Source organism: Vicia villosa, unplaced genomic scaffold (assembly GCF_029867415.1).
Source record: "Vicia villosa cultivar HV-30 ecotype Madison, WI unplaced genomic scaffold, Vvil1.0 ctg.000742F_1_1, whole genome shotgun sequence".
Classification (NCBI taxonomy): domain Eukaryota; kingdom Viridiplantae; phylum Streptophyta; class Magnoliopsida; order Fabales; family Fabaceae; genus Vicia; species Vicia villosa.
This window is the reverse complement of record NW_026705331.1, coordinates 281,565-299,561: the sequence shown is the minus strand read 5'-3', so window position 1 is coordinate 299,561 and position 17,997 is coordinate 281,565. Positions and strand designations below refer to the sequence as shown.

The window sequence follows — 17,997 nt, the reverse complement described above, 5'->3', positions numbered from 1 at the left end:
AACACAATGCAGTGTCAGCTTGAATATTAAGCAATCTTTATCAAGTTGACAGAATATGACAAACTCAACGTGTCACAAATTAATTAGGTAATTATCTTGTCATGTACTTAAGATTAAATAGCAACGTGAAGTAAATCAAGTATAAGTAACAACCAATATTTGTTTGAAATTCGAAAGTTTATGGAATATGTTACATGTCAAACTAACAGTGAAGAATATACAATATATACTTAATACATTGAAATGATTTAATAGTGTAACGTATTATATTTTTCAGTGTTTCTTCCATAAGCAATATTCGACAAATGAAGATGTGGAAAAACTGATATACATCAATGACCAAATTCTAAAACAAACCAACAAACACATTTCATCAATCCTTGTATCTCACTTTGACCAAAACCAAAATAATTGTTTCACCAATGCTAAAAACAAAAAAGGCCAAAACCCTTCTAGTTTTGATATGGTGAAATATTCATCAATACAAATAAACAAACAGAAATTCCATAGCAAGAAAAACTATATTCATAAACTGTACAATGTATTCTCATGTAGACGTGTAGTAAATTAGTAACAAAAGATTAAATTCCCTACTCTATAAACAATAGGTTCTGCAGCCACTAGCTTTTTCATCAGAAAGAAGCACACAAATATCAATTCAACTTTGATTTGAGTCTTGTTAATTTTGCACTATAGATTGATTGTGGTTGGATTCACCTGATCGTGGCGTGTTTGCAGGCCGAGGCTGTTGTCCTGCTTGTGTTATCGGTAGAGGGCCATGTTGTTGCTCTAATGAAGCCTGTCGTCTCCTTCTCCATCTAAAAAGCTCAACAAGGAAAGAGCTTACACTCATTACCACACCGAAACCAGCAAATGTTGCAAGAAGGATTGATAGAACTGCTTGCACATGAACCTGTAAATGAAAGATATCTTTAAAGTCAGAAATCGGGATGCTAATGCTTCTTCATGTAGGGGGTTTTCACAAGTGAAAAGTACAGGTAAGTTTCAATAGTGAGTTGTCAGAATGAATCAGGATTCTTTGCAATGAATCAGGAGTCAACATGAGTATTATCAATCTTTTTCGAAAGTGAAAAGTACAATTAATAAGTTTATGATTCAGATAGAAATCGGTTACCAAGGAGTAAAATATATGCGCGAAGAGAACCACCAGAGCAAACTGGAAAGATGCATAAATCCATATGAACCTGCTCTTCACTGGACATAAAAGAAAATTGGTTAGTTTAACAGACTCCACTAAGTTTAGATGATGATTCACCATAATGAATAGGGATTAATGATGAGATTCATGTACAAATATATACATGCTAGAGATTCGTATCGATTGGATTCAATTTAGTATTGAACTGAAATATGACTCGTGCGTACCGTAAGGGTGTGAATCTATTACACACATGAACAATTGAATTTGACTGATCAACCATTATTATTTCAAAATTGACGATGAGTTATAAAAAGTATATTGATAATATTTATCAATGTTTTGCAAACGTACCCATGGTTGATGATGTCATGGAGGAGAGCAGGCCTAGTACACAGGAAAATGGAAGAGATATGGCAATTGCACCGGTTCCCATTTTTGTAACCTGCAAAGATGAGAAAATCAGAAGCTATTTTGGTATTCATTTTTAATTTTTCTTTTTAAAAAGATAGAAACTACTTTGTGTAATAGGATTCTAAGAAAATCATTGAAGACATTGCAAATTTTACAGTTCATTGTAGAGGATTGTTGTTAGTCTTACCAACAGTTGCTCAAGAAAACAAAAGTATGCCAACATGCTAACAATAACAAGCACTGGAACTTCCTGCCAAACCCTATAAAATTGAGCAGACAAAAAAAATGGTTCATAATTCTTGAAGATTGAAATTATATCCATGAAGCTCCAAATTGAAGCTCATAGCCAAACTTCATTCATTGATTAGAAATAAAAAAGATCTTTATCGGATTTAGATTGTGTGCAGTCACAACCTTGTGACCGCATGTACGTAGTCAATCATATCTCGACCGTCCGATGGATGGTCCAATGTGACTAACTCCGTGCACACAATCCAAATTCAAATTTTTTTGTACTAAAGTAGACGTGCCTGTACCCGTTTACATCTTCGAGCTGAGATCTACTTGCTCCAGTAAATCGATTTCGAACACTTTGAATCCGTAGGAGAGTGACAGGAAGGTTTCTAACATCCTCTTTGCAGACATCACAAGTTCTATTACCCTTTATACTAAACCATTTAATAGCACATTCTTGGTGAGCCAAAGCAAGTTCACCTTTGCAGCTACATTCCAACTTGAATGTTTCACCTCCTTCACATAATTCAACCAGACAAATTCTACACACTGCCTCCTCTTCAGCTATATCTTCGCCATCATCAGCATCTTCGATTTCTGAATCAAGAAAGCATTTGAAAATGAATTTCTTCTTTTTTCATGAGTTCAGATGCAACTGTTAATAATAAGATATATACTAATACTATACCAGTATCCTTTGTTGGAGAAGTTCTCGAAAATTCATTTCCTTCCTTTACTCGAGGGGTAGAAGAAACAACGCGAAAAAACGAATCCATCCTCCTTAGGCTTTTGTCCTTCTTGTTGTTGGCAGGCATTGAAAGAGAGCGCGCTATCTTAAGTCGAGTCTCTCTTTTCTGCAAAATAAACTAATAACATTAAAACGGTAACATTAATTTTACAATAGAAGTTGAAAGCATTGCTTAAAATCTTACACTCAGAGGACCACCAACACTTCCATTTCCACCATGAGTGGATTCGGTATTCGAGTGTCCAATTTCTTCTGATGGCAATGATGAAGTTCTTTTCATCCTAGGAGTAAATATTTTACTAAGTGACAATGATCTCGAGATCAAAGGCTTTTCTCGAGGGCCCGAAGAGGAAACCTCCATAGTTGATGTGTTCGTCTTTTCATTATCTGCTACCGGTGTCCTACTCCTGAAGCTCAATTTCGGTAGGATGTTTCTTAACGATGATTTGCCTCTTGATGTTGCAGATCCAGGAGAATTATTTATCGGAGCATCAACCGACCGTGAACTCATCAGAAAATTCACTCTCTTAGGAGTAGGACTCGGTGTCATTGGAATTTTGACTGCAACATAATCCTGTGAACACTCTTCTGGTGTTCTTGTTGGTATTTCCAAGAGAAGATTCTGCTTCTTCCGCGGAGGAACATGCGTGATTTCTTCAGTTATCCCCGTCGAATCATGACTATCCTGTAAATACAAAATGAAATGAACACATAAGTGATGCAAACATGCAAAAAAAAGTTGTGTGATGGTTGAAACAAAAAAACAAATACCTTGTGAGCAACAGGAAGAGAAGCATCATGATCTTCATCAGTGACAGGTTTATTATTTTCTTCAGAAATCATTTTGGTATTACAAGAGAAAGGAAATAGAAAGAAAGGCAAACTATGAAGAAGTTGGAATATTAGAAAAGAAAGAGAATAATGATAAAATTTAAAAACCAATGATGCCCATGCCACTTAGGTGTTGTGTAGAGAGAAGAAAGAAAAATGAGTGTGAATGAATGAATGTGGTTAAGCACAGTAACCAATTTTGTTTTGCATTAATTACACACAACAGAATTTGGGGTACTGGTTTTGTGCTTTGTGGGGTAAACTGCTGCCACTTTCTTTTGAGTATCCAGTGCGCGCGGATTTTGTACCTCCTACATTTTACACTAATATTCGGATAATGTTTTATAATTTGAAATTTACTTCTATCATTATCATCTTATATATATATATATATATATATATATATATATATATATATATATATATATATATATATATATATATATATATATATATATATAAGCTACTAATAAATATTAAATAAATTTTTGACCCAAAATATGAATTAGTTTAATCATTTTTCATATTTATTTAATTATTTTATAAAAAATTCTATTAACTTTCTTAAAAATTGATACCTTTCCTTTCTCTAGTTATTTTTTAACCCACTTCTTTTCTTTTTCTATAATTAATTTCTTTTACTTTATGAAATTCACTTTTTTCCTTTTCTTATTAATTTCCTTTAATTTTTTTAACAAAATTTTTTTATCAAAATTTTTATTCATCATATTTTTACTACGCAAAGATTGTATAAAAAATTTTAACAAAATAAAAATCCACTTTTTTATTTGTTCTCTTTACAAAATTGTTTCGAGCCGACTCAATTCGATCGGTCCAAATAAGGAACCCTCTAGATGGAATATAAACAGATAGACTCTCGTCAGAAAGTCGTGCACCGAATTCAACCTACTTGTTCATTATTAGGCGTTAGATTTAATTAAACGACTTATTCTCACATCAGTTATTTGCTCATTATCAGCTGTCTAATCTAACCACACAACTTCATGAAGGATAGAAAAACACTTAGAAAGGGGGGGGGGTTTGAATAAGTGTAGCTTTAAAAACTTGACAGATAAAAATAAATTGCACAGTTATTTTTATCCTGGTTCGTTGTTAACTAAACTACTCCAGTCCACCCCCGCAGAGATGATTTACCTCAACTGAGGATTTAATCCACTAATCGCACGGATTACAATGGTTTTCCACTTAGTCAGCAACTAAGTCTTCCAGAGTCTTCTGATCACACACTGATCACTCCAGGAACAACTGCTTAGATACCCTCTAAGACTTTTCTAGAGTATACTGATCCACACGATCACTCTAGTTACAACCTGCTTAGATAACCTCTAAGACTTCCTAGAGTATTCTGATCCACACGATCACTCTAGTTCCTTACAACTTAATGTAATCAATTCTAAGAGTATTACAAATGCTTCTTAAAAGCGATAATCACAAACTGTGATATTTCTCTTAACGTTTATGCTTAATCTCACTAATATATTACAACAGCAATGTAGTGAGCTTTGATGAAGATGAAGATTCTGAGCTTTGAGTTTGAACAGAGTTTCAGCAAGTTAATAAGCGTTGTTTTGTTCAGGATCGTTAACCTTGCTTCTCATCAGAACTTCATATTTATAGGCGTTGGAGAAGATGACCGTTGAGTGCATTTAATGCTTTGCGTGTTCCGTACAGCATCGCATTTAATGTTATACGCTTTTGTCAACTACCTCGAGCCTTGTTCACGCTGTGTCTACTGACGTAGCCTTTAGTAGCTTTTAACGTTCCTTTTGTCAGTCAGCGTAGCTTGCCACTTGTACTTTCTTCTGATCTGATGTTTGTGTATACAACGTTTGAATATCATCAGAGTCAAACAGCTTGGTGCATAGCATCTTCTGATCTTCTGACCTTGAAGTGCTTCTGAGCGTGATACCATCAGAACTTCAGTGCTTCTGTTCTCTTGTTCTTCTGATGCTTCCATAGACCCATGTTCTGATTCTGCTTCGACCATCTTCTGATGTCTTGCCAGACCATGTTCTGATGTTGCATGCTGAACCATTTGAGACAAAGCTTCTGAGCGCTGAATTATGCGTACTCTTTATATATTTCCTGAAAAGGAAATTGCATTGGATTAGAGTACCATATTATCTTAAGCAAAATTCATATTATTGTTATCATCAAAACTAAGATAATTGATCAGAACAAATCTTGTTCTAACAATCTCCCCCTTTTTGATGATGACAAAAACATATATAAATGATATGAATTTGCGATCAGAAAGAACAGACGGCAAAAGACAAATTACATAGCTATAGCATAAGCATATGAATATGTCTCCCCCTGAGATTAACAATCTCCCCCTGAGATAAATAATCTCCCCCTGAAATAAATACTCGAAGAACTTTAATAAAAGACTTCCCTGATTATTTCGGTAGAGACGATCATATAAGCTTCTTGTCTTCAGAGAATTCATAGCTTCTGACTTCTGCTTCCATTGGACAGCTTCAGAACTAGAATTTCCTTAGATCCCTAGAACACTCACAGCTTCTGATTCCTGCTTCCATCTAGGACAGCTTCAGAACTTGAATTTCTTTGATCTTCTGAACATTCACAGCTTCTGATTTCTGCTTCCATTCAGGACAGCTTCAGAACTTGAATTTCTTTGATCTTCAGAACATTCACAGCTTCTGATTTCTGCTTCCATCTAGGACAGCTTCAGAACTTGAGTTTTCTGGATCTTTTAGAACATTCACAGCTTTGAATTTCTACTTCCCTCGGATAGCTTCAGAGCTTTGAATTTCTACCAACATCACTTCATGCTAGATTTGTATCAGAACATTGTTGAATGTACCAGAGCATCATCAGAGCATCTCTACATCCTGAAATGTTACAGAACAAAAACTAAACGACAAAAGTCAGCATGAACGAGTCAGAACATAAAATGTATATTCGAACACATTATATGTATCCGAGCCATATAGGCTAAAATAATGTGTCAGAGCAAATAGAATTTTGTCAGAACAAATAGACAAATATGGATCAAATTCTATTATCAGTGCTTCTGATTTCTGAAGCTTGACAGCACTCAGCTTGCTTCAGTTTCCATGGTTTTGCTTCTTGTGTTTGCTTTGAAGATTCTCTTTACTTCTTTATACCTGCAAAACACTTAAACCATATAGAACTTGCAGTTCTTGTTAGTAAATGTGTGGGAGCTTTACCCAGCAACTGATAGATTAATCAAATCATTTATCATTTATCTTCTCCCCCTTTTTGTCATATCATCAAAAAGAATAAAAAAAATTCAGATGAATAAAACGACAAATAAAATCACTGGAATGTAAAACAAGGAAAGTTTTCATTGATAATCAAAAGATATTACAAAAGGTTCCTATGTTTAACAAGATGAGAAACATTCCTAGCAAATACATAAAAAGTCATCCCAAGAGGAAATGACTACAAAAATTAAAAACAGCACCCTAGCAGGACACGCTCTGTGTCAACCCATCAAGAATCCCTGTGGACTCTTGTCTTCCAGACTAGAACCTCCACTGTAGGAGAGATCCAAGTGACCAAAGAGGAAGAGAGGGACAGTTCACAGACAGAGAGCTAATGTTGCAAACGGGGCTTTCCCTTAACATAGAAGTTAAGAATATCATTCTTAACCTCCTCCCATAACTCAAGAAAGTCTTCTGTCTTTGGGTGAAAGTTGATAACAACATCAAAGAAGAGGTCTGACTTGAGAGGTATTAGGAGAGCCATCCCGAGATATGCAGAGATCTGTCGCCTTTGAGTCATAGATCTTCAACAGGCTTAGGGTGAACGCTAGGTTTGAGCTAGGATTTTTTAAGAAAAAATTGTTTGAGCAAGAGACGAAAACGGAAGAGAGAGAGAAAAACTTGATGAGGAATGCAAAGAGATAGAGAAAGAGAACACAGATAGAGTGTAAAAAAAATATATATGAGGGAAGGAGAAGCGTTTGAAGAGTATTTAAAAGAAAATAAAATGAGACGAATGATGAATAGCATTTAATGTTACGTGACATGAGGAGAGATAATAAAGACAAATGAGGTGACTAGCACAGTTACCTATGGTCGGTGTCCCTTCAACTGCACGCGCGCTTATCCATGAATAGTAACGACAGGTTTACCATCCCGAGATAAAACGTTACAGCTGTTTTGCTTTAAAAGAGATTCTGAATCAACTTAGACAATGAAACGTTAGTAATAACCGAATCATAATTTCTAAAAGATTTCAATCAGAACTTCTGATTAAAAAAAATCACATTCATTTCAGAAGATACTCATACGTAAGAACTTCTCATCTTCTCATTCTGGGCATAAATCCATACTGATGTTCTTCAGAATGAACTTAAACCTATTTTCAGCCAGGGGTTTTGTAAAGATATCAGCCCATTGATGGTCTGTATCAACAAAGTTTAAAGATATAACACCCTTCTGAACATAGTCCCTTATGAAATGATGTTTAATCTCAATATGTTTAGCCTTTGAATGAAGAATAGGATTCTTAGATAAACATATAGCAGAAGTATTATCACAGAATATAGGAATATTACTCTCATATATCTGATAATCTTCTAACTGACTCTTCATCCAGAGCATCTGTGTACTACAACCAGCAGCAGCGACATATTCTGCTTCTGTTGTTGATAGAGCAATAGTTGCTTGCTTCTTGCTATACCAAGAGATCAAATGACTTCCAAGAAATTGGCAACTTCCTGAAGTACTTTTTCTTTCAATTCTGTCTCCAGCATAATCAGCATCGCAGAATCCTACTAAGTTGTATTCTTTAGATTTTCTGTAAACTAAACCAACATTAGTAGTACCTTTCAGATACCTTAGAATTCTCTTAACAGCAGTTAAATGAGATTCTCTAGGATCTGATTGGAATCTAGCACACAAACAAACACTGAACAGAATGTCAGGTCTAGAAGCAGTCAAATATAGAAGAGATCCAATCATACCTCTGTATAACTTCTGATCTACCTTCTTACTTACCTCATCCTTACCTAGGATGCATGTTGGATGCATAGGAGTTTTGGCTTCTTTGCAGTCTAGAAGATTAAACTTCTTCAGAAGTTCCTTCACATACTTGGTTTGGTGAACATACGTTCCTTCTGATGTTTGATTTATTTGTATTCCAAGGAAATACTTGAGTTCTCCCATCATGCTCATTTCAAACTCAGCCTGCATAGACTCAGCAAACTCCTTTCCAAGTGTAGCATTAGATGTTCCAAAGATAATATCATCTACATATATTTGACAAATTAAAATATCCCTTTTAAAGGTTTTACAAAAGAGAGTAGTGTCCACTTTTCCTCTAGTGAAACCATTATCCAGAAGGAAAGAACTTAAGCGTTCATACCAAGCTCTGGGAGCCTGTTTCAATCCATACAATGATTTCTTTAATTTAAAAACATGATTAGGAGACAGAGAGTCTTCAAAACCAGGAGGTTGATGGACATAAACTTCTTCATCTATATAACCATTTAAGAAGGCACTCTTAACATCCATCTGATAGAGAGTGATGTTATGTTGAGTGGCAAATGAAATTAATAAACGAATAGATTCTAACCTGGCCACTGGTGCAAAGGTTTCTGTATAGTCAATCCCTTCTTGCTGACTATAACCCTGAGCCACCAGTCTAGCTTTGTTCCTTACCACTTCACCTTTCTCACTGAGCTTGTTTCTGAAGACCCATTTTGTGCCGATTATATTGAATCCATCAGGTCTAGGAACAAGATCCCAAACATCATTCCTTGTAAACTGCTTTAGTTCTTCTTGCATAGCAATTATCCAGTCTGGATCTTCTAGAGCATGATCAACAGAAGTTGGCTCGATCAAAGACACAAGACCTAATTGACAATCTGCATTGTTCTTAAGGAATGCTCTTGTTCTGATTGGATCATCCTTCTTTCCAAGAATGACATCTTCTGAATGACCAGAGATGAGTCTGGATGATCTTCTGACAGATGGTTCTTCAGAAATGCTTAGATTCTCCAGAGAAGCTGATACTTGATCTTCAGATTCTTTGCTTCTGAGAAGCTCTGCTTCTGATGCGTTGCTTCTTGGCTCAACAACTTCTGATATATCGATATTCCAATCTGCAAAATTATCAAACTGCTTTGGTTTTTCAGAACCAAGCTTATCATCAAACCTGATATTGATTGATTCTTCTACAATCAATGTTTCAGTATTGTATACTCTGTAGCCTTTTGAGCGTTCAGAATATCCAAGAAGGAAACATTTTTGTGCTTTGGAATCAAACTTACCAAGATGATCTTTAGTGTTCAGAATAAAGCATACACATCCAAAAGGATGGAAATATGAAATGTTGGGCTTTCTATTCTTCCACAATTCATAAGGAGTCTTATTTAGAATAGGTCTGATAGAGATTCTATTCTGAATATAGCATGCAGTGTTTATTGCTTCTGCCCAGAAATGCTTAGCCATATTGGTTTCATTGATCATGGTTCTGGCCATTTCTTGCAGAGTCCTATTCTTTCGTTCTACAACCCCATTTTGCTGTGGAGTTCTAGGACAAGAGAAATCATGGGCAATACCATTTTCTTTGAAGAATTCTTCAAAGGATCTGTTCTCAAATTCACCACCATGATCACTTCTGACCTTTATGATTTTACACTCTTTTTCAGATTGAATCTGAATGCAGAAATCAAAGAACACTGAATGAGTCTCATCCTTGTGTTTCAAGAATTTTACCCATGTCCAGCGGCTATAATCATCTACGATGACTAATCCATATTTCTTCCCTCTGACAGATGCTGTTTTGACTGGGCCAAACAGATCAATGTGCAAGAGTTCTAATGGCCTTGAGGTAGAAACAACATTCTTGGACTTGAATGCAGGTTTGGAGAACTTGCCCTTCTGACATGCTTCACAAAGAGCATCCGATTTGAATTTCAGATTAGGGAGTCCTCTAACCAGATTCAGTTTGTTAATCTGAGAAATCTTTCTCAAACTAGCATGACCTAATCTTCTGTGCCAGACCCACTGCTCTTCAGAAACAGACATAAGACAAGTCACCTTCTGACTCATAAGATCTTGCAGATCTGTCTTATAAATGTTGTTCTTCCTCTTGCCTGTAAATAGGATTGAGCCATCCTTCTGATTTACAGCCTTGCAAGACTCTTGATTAAAGATTATATCATAACCATTGTCACTCAATTGACTGATAGATAAGAGGTTATGTGTTAATCCTTCTACAAGAAGTACATTAGAAATGGAAGGAGAGTTACCAGACTTTATAGTTCCAGAGCCAATTATCTTGCCCTTCTGATCTCCTCCAAACTTGACTTCTCCTCCGGACTTAAGCACCAGGTCTTGGAACATAGACCTTCTTCCTGTCATGTGTCGTGAGCATCCAGAGTCCAGGTACCATGACATGTTGTGCTTTGTCCTTTTTGCAGTCAAGGATATCTGCAATAGGAATAATCTTATCCTTAGGTACCCACATTTTCTTGGGTCCTTTCTTGTTAGATTTTCTCAAGTTCTGATTGAACTTGGGTTTAACATTGTAAGCAATAGGAGGAACAGCATGATAATTTTTAATGTGAGTTTCATGATATTTCCTAGGTTGTGTCACATGCTTTTTGGTGTGTGTTATGTGAAAACTTTGAGCATGTGAAGTGTGCCTAATATCATGGGAGTGGCCATACTTGAACTGATCATACAATGGCTTGTATGTGAATTTCATTTCATCAACAGGTTCAAGTTTGTATGGGGTTTCACCCTCAAAACCAATGCCGACTCTTTTGTTTCCAGACACAGCATATATCATAGAAGCTAGCTGACTTCTGCCAATACTTCTAGATAAGAACTTCCTGAAACTTAAATCATATTCTTTCAGAATATGGTTTAGACTAGGAGTGGATTTTTCTGAATCAGAAGGAGATCCAACATTATTGGATAATTTTAAAAGTTTTTCTTTTAATTCAGAATTCTCCAACTCAAGCTTCTTTGTTTCAAATTCAAATAGCTTTTTCAGCTTTTTGTATTTGAGACTAATCTGAGACTTGAGTTCCAGAAGTTCAGTTAGACCGGAAACTAACTCATCTCTAGTAAGTTCAGAAAATACCTCTTCAGAATCTGATTCTGATGTAGATTCTGATCCGTCATCTTCTGTCGCCATCAGCGCACAGTTGGCCTGCTCATCTTCAGAGTCTGAATCATCTTCTGACTCATCCCAGGTTGCCATAAGACCTTTCTTCTTATGAAACTTCTTTTTGGGATTTTCCTTCTGAAGATTTGGACATTCATTCTTGAAGTGTCCAGGCTCATTGCATTCATAGCACATGATCTTCTTCTTGTCAAATCTTCTGTCATCAGAAGATTCTCCACGTTCAAATTTCTTTGAACTTCTGAAGCCTCTGAACTTCCTTTGCTTGGTCTTCCAGAGTTGATTTAGCCTTCTGGAGATCAGGGACAGTTCATCTTCTTCTTCAGATTCTGATTCTTCAGGATCTTCTTCTCTAGCCTGAAAAGCGTTAGTGCATTTCTTGATATTGGATTTTAATGCAATAGACTTACCTTTCTTTTGAGGCTCATTTGCGTCCAGCTCTATTTCATGACTTCTCAAGGCACTGATAAGCTCTTCCAGAGAAACTTCATTCAGATTCTTTGCAATCTTGAATGCAGTCACCATAGGACCCCATCTTCTGGGTAAGCTTCTGATGATCTTCTTTACGTGATCAGCCTTGGTGTATCCCTTGTCAAGAACTCTCAATCCAGCAGTAAGAGTTTGAAATCTTGAAAACATCTTTTCAATGTCTTCATCATCCTCCATCTTGAAGGCTTCATACTTCTGGATTAAAGCTAGAGCTTTAGTCTCCTTGACTTGAGCATTTCCTTCATGAGTCATTTTCAAGGACTCATATATGTCATAGGCCGTTTCCCTGTTAGATATCTTCTCATACTCAGCATGAGAGATAGCATTCAGCAAAACAGTTCTGCATTTATGATGATTCCTGAAAAGCTTCTTCTGATCATCATTCATTTCTTGCCTTGTCAGCTTTACGCCTCTGGCATTTACTGGATGTTTGTAACCATCCATCAGAAGATCCCATAGATCACCATCTAGACCAAGAAAGTAACTTTCCAGTTTATCTTTCCAGTATTCAAAGTTTTCACCATCAAATACCGGCGGTCTAGTATAACCATTGTTACCGTTGTATTGCTCAGCAGAGCCAGATGTAGATGCAGGTGTAGACTTTTCACTTTCATCAACCATCTTTTACTGAAGCATTTTTCTCTTCCTGAATCTTTTCTAAACACGGTTAAGTGCTTGCACCTTAGAATCGGCGCTCTGATGCCAATTGAAGGATAGAAAAACACTTAGAAAGGGGGGGGGGGGGGGGGGGGTTGAATAAGTGTAGCTTTAAAAACTTGACAGATAAAAATAAATTGCACAGTTATTTTTATCCTGGTTCGTTGTTAACTAAACTACTCCAGTCCACCCCCGCAGAGATGATTTACCTCAACTGAGGATTTAATCCACTAATCGCACGGATTACAATGGTTTTCCACTTAGTCAGCAACTAAGTCTTCCAGAGTCTTCTGATCACACACTGATCACTCCAGGAACAACTGCTTAGATACCCTCTAAGAATTTTCTAGAGTATACTGATCCACACGATCACTCTAGTTACAACCTGCTTAGATAACCTCTAAGACTTCCTAGAGTATTCTGATCCACACGATCACTCTAGTTCCTTACAACTTAATGTAATCAATTCTAAGAGTATTACAAATGCTTCTTAAAAGCGATAATCACAAACTGTGATATTTCTCTTAACGTTTATGCTTAATCTCACTAATATATTACAACAGCAATGTAGTGAGCTTTGATGAAGATGAAGATTCTGAGCTTTGAGTTTGAACAGAGTTTCAGCAAGTTAATAAGCGTTGTTTTGTTCAGGATCGTTAACCTTGCTTCTCATCAGAACTTCATATTTATAGGCGTTGGAGAAGATGACCGTTGAGTGCATTTAATGCTTTGCGTGTTCCGTACAGCATCGCATTTAATGTTATACGCTTTTGTCAACTACCTCGAGCCTTGTTCACGCTGTGTCTACTGACGTAGCCTTTAGTAGCTTTTAACGTTCCTTTTGTCAGTCAACGTAGCTTGCCACTTGTACTTTCTTCTGATCTGATGTTTGTGTATACAACGTTTGAATATCATCAGAGTCAAACAGCTTGGTGCATAGCATCTTCTGATCTTCTGACCTTGAAGTGCTTCTGAGCGTGATACCATCAGAACTTCAGTGCTTCTGTTCTCTTGTTCTTCTGATGCTTCCATAGACCCATGTTCTGATTCTGCTTCGACCATCTTCTGATGTCTTGCCAGACCATGTTCTGATGTTGCATGCTGAACCATTTGAGACAAAGCTTCTGAGCGCTGAATTATGCGTACTCTTTATATATTTCCTGAAAAGGAAATTGCATTGGATTAGAGTACCATATTATCTTAAGAAAAATTCATATTATTGTTATCATCAAAACTAAGATAATTGATCAGAACAAATCTTGTTCTAACACTTCACCCACCATAATTGGTATTCATTCATTCACTATTGTAAAGTTACATCTCTCTACCCTCGCAAATTTGGTGGTGAAGAGCTTATCTTGCAGATACACTTCCGCTCCATCGCATCAGAGACTCGTACCAACGCACCAAAATAAATCATTCCCTTTACAACACTGACCCCATGTTCCACACCAAAATATAGGTGTTGTATGTGGTAAAGGAGGCTTGGAAAATGCCTTCTTCGAGGTGGCTCCTTCTTTGATTGGGGTTGCTTTCCCCGAAAAAGGAGAAGAAAAAATGTAATAAATACGAGGGGTATGTTCTTCCTCTCCACGAGTGCGTATTTTTTTAGGTAGCTCTTCGGCTTCCTTTTAATGAATTTAAGGTAGGGTAAATCACACGAGGTTTCTCTTTTAAAACTGCATATAGTGAGTTGGCCTACGTCAAAGTCTTTCAATATTGGTGTGTACCGACTATGATGCTCTTCTTCCATCTATTCAACATCCAAGGCAACTCACCCGACTTGGAAGGGGTCAAGTTTTACTCTCCCTTAGGCAAGGTAGGAAGATGTTTGAAGTGTATGTCACCAGTATGAAAATTTTCAATGACCAGTATTATCTTGTCACAAGTCTCATTGTGGTTTCTCATACGAGTATTTGTGTGGTTGAACCTGGCACACCCCAAAGATGTATTAACAAGTTACCCAAGTTCTGGCTTCAAAATCATTTCTTAATTGGATCAGGAACTTATATTTATCCGCCGATGACTTGTTTCAAGAGGATGCCTATTTAAAGAATAATCTTGTGGCCTTATAGGAAGATATTGGCTTTGTTGATGCCCTCAGACCCTTTGTTGTCGTGTCAGGGAAAAAAACGACTTTCCCATTTTGGCTCCCCATTCCAAATTGGATTTTCTTACTATTTTCACTTGTTTTTTTACTTGCAGATAAGATGGATTGCTAAAAAATGATGCTCCAGATAAGGATGGCTAGGGGTGACAATATAGGCTCTACTCATTGGGCATGCGTATTTTTTCCGCATAATTTTGTAGGGCTCAAGGTTTGAGACTCGAACCCTTTACTATGTTTGTCCCTTTTTTTTTTGAGCTTTTGCTGGCACGAGCAAGTATATTTTCACTCAAAGGCACTAAGCAACTTAAGTGAAAGAAAAAAATATTTTTAGAGAGATACAGAGAGAGAGAGAGAGAGAGAAAGATAAATTCCAAAGAAATAGAAAGCTTCGGATACTTGGTGTTAAATGAGGAGGAGAGACACCTCCTTTATACAGGAGATGAGAAAACTAAAAGGAAATGATTCATGGGCGATTTTAATGGCCCAATCGATTGGACAACCTAAATAATTGATTATTTTGGCCCATTTTGGAAAATTTGGATATAGAGTGATTACCACTCATAAAGATATTGTCATAATTGATTATGCAATAGATACGACTTCTTCTAATTGATTGGCTTAAGGCTCTAACCGATTGGGTCGTTTAAAAAATGCTGTAAAAAAGTTGACAGTTTCTTGATCAACTGGTACTGGTTAGGCTTGGAAATATTTTAGGAGATTTAATAGTTTAAAAAGAAGGTTCAAAAGATATTTTAATTATGTGTGTGTGTGAGAGTTGCTTTAGTATCTTGGGAGTTACTCTCATACTTTTACAAAACTATTGGCTACCCAGATATACACGACCATGCGAGCTTTCACATTTCCTATCTTTCACAAATTCGAGGCTTTCAACTTTCAAGATCTTTTTAGATACATCGATCATATAAGCACTCAATGAAATCTTAAGTCTCATACTAGATAAGGCTTGATATGTCTCCAAGTTTAGTCACCACCATCAGAGTGTTAGAAATCCATTACCAGTGAGTTCAGCAGTCATTGGTGTTGTCGTAATCAAAACTTTTGGAAGGTTCATAGCAGGATCAACTTCATACCTTCACGCACTTAGATCAATAATTTGCAAGTCATAATCGAGGGTGAACGGTGAAGGTTCGTGGAGAAGATATATTGGTGGTGCTTCTTCGGTTGGTTAGCCTGTTTTCTAGAGGTCTCGAAATGGGGAGCCACATTCGGGAAGGTCAAGTCACAAGTAAAGTTTTTTTATTGAACTCGGTGGTTTGTCATTGTCGTTCATTGTGTGTCCTGGTTCTCGAACAACTAGAGAGCCTTGATCTTACATTTTTGAATAAAAACATGTGTATTTCACATGTAAGGTCGAAATAGACCTCCAAGAAGAGATCGCAAAAAATATGTATCAAATGTGTAATGCTTATGCCCTATCGGCTTTTAGAGTTGTAGGCAAGGGTGAAGTCTTGGCCCGTGAATGTCTCCAAAGGGAAAAAAGAGAAACCCAGGGAGCATGTTGACGCTCTTGTTATTCAGATGGAGCGACTTTTTATGCAGTTTCGGCTAACCTATTATGGGAAATGGGTGACGAGGTGTGATCGTTTGAGTATCCTCATTTGTTGGCTGAGAAATTAAATGTGTTAACTTTGGGGATAAAAGAGACGGATACCTCCTTGACATCAGTCTAGAAGGAGTTGTTCGACATAGAAATTACTCTCATTAATGTGAATGAGGCTTTAGATTTTTACAATAAGATGATGGAAGAGTTGTAGAAGTCTTTGAATGAAGCCTGAAAAAGTTTGAAAAAGACTCAAGATGATCTACATAAGATGAAGTCGGAAAATAATCATTTGTCTAAAGAGAATATGAATATAGAGGTGTAGATTCATTCTGAGTAGGAGATAATAAAAGGGAGAGTAGTCAATCTTGGTGAAAAGTCGGACTTTTAGGCATTGTATTATTTTAGCTCTTACGAACCATCTTTGTAAGTATTCTATATATGGGGCAAAAGTATTCCAAAATATTTACAAGTGTATTTGACAAGAGTAATAATTATGAATTTAATTGAAATGCACTGATAGTGTAAAGAAGTTTTACATTATCAGTTAATCACAACCGTTGATAAGTTAGTAATGTTTTATTTTTATTTTTTTAAAATAATATAATTGAATGATCAAGATGCAGTGATGGTGTAAAAATTTTTACACTGACCTTGCATAGTAATTAAACTCAATAATTATTAAAAATGTTTAATTTTTATTTTAAGTCATAGACATAACTTTCTTATAGGATGCAGTTGCATTATTGTATCCGCTAGCTGAAGGATAGAAAAACACTTAGAAAGGGGGGTTTGAATAAGTGTGACTTTAAAAACTTGTAAGATAAAAACAATGAACACGATTATTTTTATCCTGGTTCGTTGTTAACGAAACTACTCCAGTCTACCCCCTTAGAGTGATTTACCTCAACTGAGGATTTAATCCACTAATCTGACTGATTACAATGGTTATCCACTTAGATACCCTCTAAGTCTTCTAGAGTATACAGATCACAACTTGATCACTCTAGGAAATCACCACTTAGAAAACTTCTAAGTCTTCTAGAGTCTACTGATCTAACTGATCACTCTAGGAACCTTTTACAATCAATGTAAAATAATGTTTACAAGAGAATGAATTGCTTCTTATAAAGCTATAATCACAACAGTGATATTTCTCTTAAGTTCTAAGCTTAACACTCACTAAATATTACAATAGTTTGTGAGGTTGAAGATGAAGTTCGTGAGCTTTGAATTTGACAGCGTTTTGGTATTTTGCGCAAGAGTTATCTAGCTGCTTTTGATCATAACTTATATATTTATAGGCGTTTGAGAAGATGACCGTTGGGTTGCATTTGCGTGAATAGTACAGCTTTGCATTTAATGTTTCACACTTTTGTCAACTACCTCGAGCCATGCTTTTGCTGCTTTTACTGACTTTGTCTTTTGTAGCTTCTAACGTTCCTTTTGTCAGTCAGACATTAGACTTAATAGCCCGTCATCTTGTACTTGCTTCTGGACTCATGTTTGTGAATAACAACGTTTGAATATCAGAGTCAACAGCTTGGTGCAGAGCATCTTCTTGTCTTCTGACCTTGAAGAGCTTGAGCGTGATACCATAAGAACTTCAATGCTTCTGCTTCTGACTTCATGTTCTTCTGATG

General features: G+C 36.4%; 1 protein-coding gene across 2 annotated transcripts; it reads right to left on the bottom strand.

Annotated features, from left to right (window-relative positions):
- Positions 1–247: 247 nt before the first annotated feature.
- LOC131630814 (uncharacterized) lies at positions 248–3,682 on the bottom strand. Of its 2 annotated transcripts, none has more exons than XM_058901558.1 (8): positions 3,327–3,682; positions 2,740–3,240; positions 2,496–2,661; positions 2,104–2,404; positions 1,761–1,833; positions 1,514–1,604; positions 1,136–1,215; positions 248–913 (listed from the first exon to the last, which is right to left on the bottom strand). In XM_058901558.1, the coding sequence occupies exons 1-8, from the start codon at positions 3,396–3,398 to the stop codon at positions 680–682; spliced, it is 1,518 nt and encodes a 505-aa protein (XP_058757541.1). In that variant the 5' UTR covers positions 3,399–3,682; the 3' UTR covers positions 248–679. The 2 variants fall into 2 exon arrangements, with proteins under 2 accessions (XP_058757541.1, XP_058757543.1); XM_058901560.1 differs by having other exon boundaries at positions 2,110–2,404.
- Between the last annotated feature and the right edge of the window lie 14,315 nt (positions 3,683–17,997).